Raw genomic sequence first — 6,000 nt, 5'->3', positions numbered from 1 at the left:
AGGAGAAGTGAGACTTCAATTATTCTGTAAGTCGATGGTAGAAAGTCTGCAATGATAAGACTGGTGGCCAAACTGGAAAATAACACCAGGAAAGAAAAACGCCGCAGAGAGCTGTGTGGTAGGAAGAACTGGAAAAAACGCAGGAAGATCTCTGCTATGAGAGATTGATTATGAGTAAGGGAGCGGTCATCAGCAGAAACATCAGTTCCCCGCTTCAGTGCAGACCTACTTTGAGTAGTTTTGACAGACGCTGGCATCCTGGATGGTGTTAGCTTTCCAAGTATCTGAAGATGCTCCGCTTTGGTCCTGGACTGCTGTTATCCACCTTTAGTCGCTTAGGAGACAGTGACACCATCAGTGATGATTCCTTTCTTCTCAGCTACAGAGAATACAGAAGGCGTCAGGGCCAGGCAAGACTCACACAAATGTTCACCTTTGGTGAGTTCTTTAGCAACTCAGTTAAATCATATATGACTAACAGACAAAAAAGAAAGAAAGAAAGAAAGAAAGAAAACTTTGCAGGCAAATTTAAAAGCTGATTGCCCATTGGAGCAGCAACTCCCCTATAAATTCTTGAGAAGTGAAAAATTCTAACATTTTAACAAGCTGTTAGGTCAGAAAGTTTATTTCACTTGTGTGATGTATGTGTGCAGGTGTGCGTGTGCACGCCGTGTGCATGCACGTGGAGGCACATGGAGGTTGTTGGTTTCTTCCTCTATTATTCTCTGGCTTGCTTCTTTAAGAGCAGAAAATAAGATGGCCTGCTATTGAGCTTCCAGGATCCACCTTTCTCTGGTTGTGTTGGGGTTATAAAATTGCACAGCCGTACAGCCATACCTGGCATTTTACATGATGCTAGGATTCAGACTCAAGTCTTCATGCGTGCATAGTAGGTACTCTTACCCAACAAACTCACCCCCTCACACCGTTTTTAAAATTAAAACAAATAAATCTGGCGTTGGAGGGATAGCTCAGTGGTTAAGGTACTTGCTCCTCAGGGCAACTCACAGCTGTCTGTAATTGCAGTTGCAGGGGATCCAGCACCCTCTTTTGGCCTCCCCAGGTAAAACACACACACACACACACACACACACACACACACACACACACGAGTGCATAATCATAAAGGCATGCAAAATACAAACAAATCTTTAAAAAACAAAAACCCACAAGTCAACTCTAGGCATATAAACTGATATGCTTTATCAAATCCCCTACCCGAGGCTTGGATGATTCCTTTGTTGCCTCTGCCTTGGTGGGAGAAAGTGTATGAAAGACAAAGTTTCTTGAGTTTCGGGGAGCGCTGGGGTTGAGGTCAGACAGGGCAGCGAGTTTCTGAAGCACAGCTTTGGGCTGGTTTAGCAAGGAGCCTGTCTTCAGCTGAGGAAAGAAGAGTTACGTGACATCAAACTGCAAATGTCAGAGAAGGAAGCCATCCCTGTCAGCCTGGCACTCAGGGAACGCATTTCTACCTTAAGCAAGACCTTCCCACTTTGCGTGGCCACCTCCGTGCCTGAATGACAGCCTGATCTACAGACCATGTCAGCTTAAGAGGGTCCCAACTAACCTGGTGAGCAGCTCCTGGTCTGACGGCTCCAAATGGGTTACTGGGCACAGACTTTGACTCCTGAACAGCCACAGCGCGGCTGGCTGGAAAGAAAACAATGAAAGAAGTGTTCTGGGCAAGGCCAGCTAGAATCCCCTCTATATACAAATAAGCAAAGAGGACTTAAAAGCTGACACAAGAACTCCTGTTGATTTTATACTGATGACTTTAAAACTCCTTAGTGTCACTAAGGAGACAATATATTGAGCTTCGCAATCAATCATTAACAAGCACTAAGAAAGAAGCAGCAGTTGGAGACTGTGTAGCAGTACATGAGAGCCCATTTCTGGAGCTTGACACACCTGTGTTCAAATCCCAGGTCTAACAAGTGAGTATATAAATCCTGGGCAACTCAAAGAGAAGCCACAATTCACCAGCCAAGCCTTAAAACTTGAAGCAAAACAAACTACATAAACCTAAGTACAACTTCCAATTGAGCGATGGCTTAAGAGCCAACCTCTGGGAGGCTGGAGAGATGGCTCAGTGGTTAAGAGCATTATCTGCTCTTCCAGAGGGCCTAAGTTCAATAGTGCAACTATATGGTGGCTCACAACCATCTATAATGTGATCTGAAGCCCTCTCCTGGCCCACAGGTGTACATGCAGGTAGAGCACTGTATACATAAAATAATAAATGAACTTAAAAAAAGAGCCAACCTCTGCCTCTCCTCATCTTGACGGTCCCTTTAAGACAGTATTATAGAATGCTTACATTGGCTGCCACAGTCCCTGAAGGTCAGAGTCCCCTCCAAGGCTCCAGCACTGGCAATCTAAGCAGCTAGACCCAAAAGAAGCAAGAGCTCACCATTCCTCTGCAGCGCTTTGGCTGCAGCTTTCTTGGCTAGCATCATAAACTGACTGTCTTCCCCAACATCTTCTTCTTCAGCAGCAATTTTCCCCTGTTGAGCCTGAACATGAAAATCATACAGTATTAGCCAGGTGTGGTGGCACATGCCTATAGTCCCAGCACTTGGAAAGCTGAGGCAGGAGGATTACCATGACTTCAAGGCCAGTTTGGAATAATGACAGACCAGCCTCTGTCTCCAAAACAAACTCATATGACCTTAGATTACCTATAGCTTTCCTAAATAGTCAGTGTAAGGGAAGCTGGAAAGACACCCAGTAGTTAAGAGCATTGGCTACTCTTCCAAAGGATCTGGGTTCAACTCCCAGCACCCACATGGCAGCTCAAAAATGTCTGCAGTAGCTCCAGTTGCTACATACATACATGTAGGCAAAACATCCACAAACATAAAATCATTGAAAATTAAAGGCTGGGTCAGGCACAGTGGCATACACCTTTAATCCCAGGACTCAGGAGGCAGATCTCCTACTTTGAGACCAGCCTGGTGTAGAGAATGAATTCCAGGACAGTCAGAGGTACATAGTGAGATCTTATCTCAAAAAACAAAGCAAACGCTGGGCTGTGGTGGCACATGCCTTTAATCCCAGCACTTGGGAGGCAGAGGCAGGTGGATCTTGTGAGTTCAAGGCCAGTCTAGTCTATATGAGTCCAGGACAGCCAAGGCTACACAGAGAAACCCTGTCTTGAAAAAACAAACGAACAACAAAAAAGCCAGTAATATTAAAAAAAAAAGATAATACAGGCTGAGTTGTAAAGCCAAATTATTATTTTTTAAATTAAAATTTATTTTTTTTTTTTGAGACAGGGTTTCTCTGTCTCCCAAGTGCTGGGATTAAAGGCGTGCACCACCATCACCACCCAAGCTTGTTTTCCTTTTTACAACCTTCGCCTTAGATTAAAAAGATAAAAGCCTGGAGATATGGCTAAGTGGTTGGAAACATGTGTTGCTCTTCTAGAGAACCCAAGTTTGATACCTAGAACCCAAGAGGTAGGTTACCATGCCTGTAACTCTAATTCCAGGGGATCTGATGCCCTCTTCTGGCCTCCACAGGCACTGCACTCACATGCACCCACACCATATGCACATCATTTAAAAATTATTATTATTATTATTTTATTTGTTTTGGTTTTTTGAGACATGGTTTCTCTGTGTAAAAGCCCTGGCTGTCCTGGACTCACTTTGTAGACCAGGTAGATGTGCATCACTATACCTGGCAAAAAAAATAATTTTTATTTTATATTTTTGAGACAAAGTCTCATTACATAGTCTGGGCTGGCCTGCAACTCACAGAGTTGCCTCTGCCATCCAAGTGCTAGGATTAAAGGCATACAGCACAACTCCCAAACTGAAAATATATGTTTTTTTTTAACTGGACAATTAGCCAGAGAGTTACCTGTGATAAACTTTTCAGTGGGGGGGGGGGGGGGCAAACCTCAAGATTAAAAGGGTTAAATATATTATTGCTAAGTTTACATGGCAGCTGAAGTGTTTGTTTCTTTGCTCCTCTAAACTTTGTCAAAATAGGCAATTTTCTTTTTTCTGTTTTTTGTTGTTGTTGTTGTTGTTTTTGTTTGTTTTTCAAGACAGGGTTTTTCTGTGTAGCCTTGGCTGTCTTAGACTTGCACTGTAGACCAGGCTGGCCTCAAACTCACAGGAATCCACCTGCCTCTGCCGCCCGAGTGCTGGAATTAAAGGCGTGCACCACCACCACCTGGCCTTTTTCTGATTTATTTATTGTTATGTATACAGTGATCTGCTTACATGTACACCTGCAGGCCAGAAGAGGGCATCAGATCACAGTATAGATGGCTATGAGCCACCATGTGGTTGCTGGGAATTGAACTCTGTACCTCTGGAAGAGCAGGCAGTGCTCTTAACCTCTAAGCCATCTCTCCAGCCCCCAAAATAGGCAATTTTCTTGGTCACTTTCTACCTGTTCCCGAAGCCACTGCTCTCGTTCAATCCGCTCCTTCCTCCACTTGGCTTCAGTCTCATCAAGCTGTTCTTCAACCTGATCGTCATCAGAATCTCTGTGGAACAGATCCATCTGGGAGGTGTCGTCTAAAGGAGAAAGGTGAGGCACTTAGCATTTTGTAGTCCTCACAGAGGGAGTGGTCAGACAGTCACAAATCAAGCCTTTATCGGCTGAATGTTGACATAAACCTTTCCCAGCCACAAAAGGAAGTCAATGGACACAGCTAGTCTACCACTCAGCCTGGTGTATAGGTGGTTTTCTGTTTGTGGTTTTTCTTTCCCAGAAAGGGTTGCAAGCAGCCAGGTTGGCACTGAACTATGGCGCTAAGGATGACCTTGACTCCTGATTGTCCCCCCCACCCCTGCGCCCCCACCCCCGCTACGCCCCGAGTCTTGGGATTATAGGCATGCACCGTCATGCCTGGTTGTTTTCTAATGTGGTACTGGGGATGGAGCTCAGAGTGTCCGTGTTCTCGGTGAGCACTCTACCAACCCGGCTGTATCTCAGGCCTCCTGGTTTAGTTCTGATTGCCATTTACCACCTTAGAGTGGACGGATATATACACTGGAACCATTTCTTTCTAAAGGGCCAAGGTACCTATATGTTTCCAACGGAATTTTCTCGTTCGTCCAGGCCCGTCACTGTGCAGATCCCCATCAGCAAGGTACCTCTCTTGGTATAACCGCAGCCGTCGCTTATCGTCATCCAACATGGTTTTCCTAAAACAGAGGAAGCAAGGCGCTCAACACCAGGACCGCTCTGCCCGGTGACATGGCTGGCTTGAGGTGCCCTGTTGCTTAGACGGGCTTGTTAGGGTACTAACATGTGTATTTTCTTGATCTGACTCTCCAGCTCGTCATCAGATGGAAGCACTTCATCAATGACGTCCTCTTCGTATTCGTCAATCTCTTCCCCGTCATACTCATCTTCACTTCCCACATCACTTCCTGACACCTCTGCCTCATCTTCCAAGTACTTCTTCAGCCTCCTAGAAAGCAATTTGAAAGATCAGAAACCAGGCAATGGATACATACACAGAATATGGATACAGGAAGGAAAGCAGAAAGCCACTGTGGTTATCTCTGCTCCAGGGGACAGCCCCACAGGAGTGGCCCTCATTAAACCTACTAAGTCACAGAGCAAAAACAGAGCTGAAAGTAGGATGGGCGTGGTGTGGTAAAGGGGGTGGGGTGACAGCTGTCAGGATGGAGGGACAATGAGAAGGGACAGAGGAATGGATGTGAGCAGACGCAGTATGCACACGGAGAAATAGTAATGAAAGAAAAGCAGAATGTAGAACCAGTAATAATAGGCTTGATGTGTAACAACACCTGTCGAGACTATCTCCAATACTTTTTTGATGTTTAAACGCTGGTCACTTAGCCCATACCACGTGCCAGTAGCTGTTCTTTATAGATGTCACCAGCACCCTCTTTCTTAGACAGGGGAACTACTGCCTCTGTCATTTTATAATTAAGAAAAGACAGTATCTAAGACATGAGGACACTGGAAGCTATAACAACGAAAACGACACTAGTTCTGGAAGGAACTAGA

At 45.1% G+C, this 6,000-nt stretch overlaps 1 protein-coding gene across 1 annotated transcript in view; it reads right to left on the bottom strand.

Annotated features, from left to right (window-relative positions):
• Positions 1 to 268: 268 nt before the first annotated feature.
• Clspn (claspin) overlaps positions 269 to 6,000 on the bottom strand; it is a 31,739-nt gene continuing 26,007 nt past the window's right edge. The window contains exons 19-25 of the mRNA XM_051172069.1: positions 5,270 to 5,434; positions 5,044 to 5,165; positions 4,405 to 4,532; positions 2,411 to 2,513; positions 1,568 to 1,650; positions 1,219 to 1,380; positions 269 to 379 (exon numbers count right to left, since the gene is read on the bottom strand). Coding sequence (XP_051028026.1) covers positions 269 to 379; positions 1,219 to 1,380; positions 1,568 to 1,650; positions 2,411 to 2,513; positions 4,405 to 4,532; positions 5,044 to 5,165; positions 5,270 to 5,434 — 874 coding nt within the window. The remainder of the gene's footprint in view (positions 380 to 1,218; positions 1,381 to 1,567; positions 1,651 to 2,410; positions 2,514 to 4,404; positions 4,533 to 5,043; positions 5,166 to 5,269; positions 5,435 to 6,000) is intronic.

This window comes from Acomys russatus, chromosome 29 (assembly GCF_903995435.1).
Source record: "Acomys russatus chromosome 29, mAcoRus1.1, whole genome shotgun sequence".
Taxonomy (NCBI): Eukaryota; Metazoa; Chordata; class Mammalia; order Rodentia; family Muridae; genus Acomys; species Acomys russatus.
Note: the sequence above shows the minus strand (reverse complement) of the source record. Positions and strands in the feature narration are given on the sequence as shown.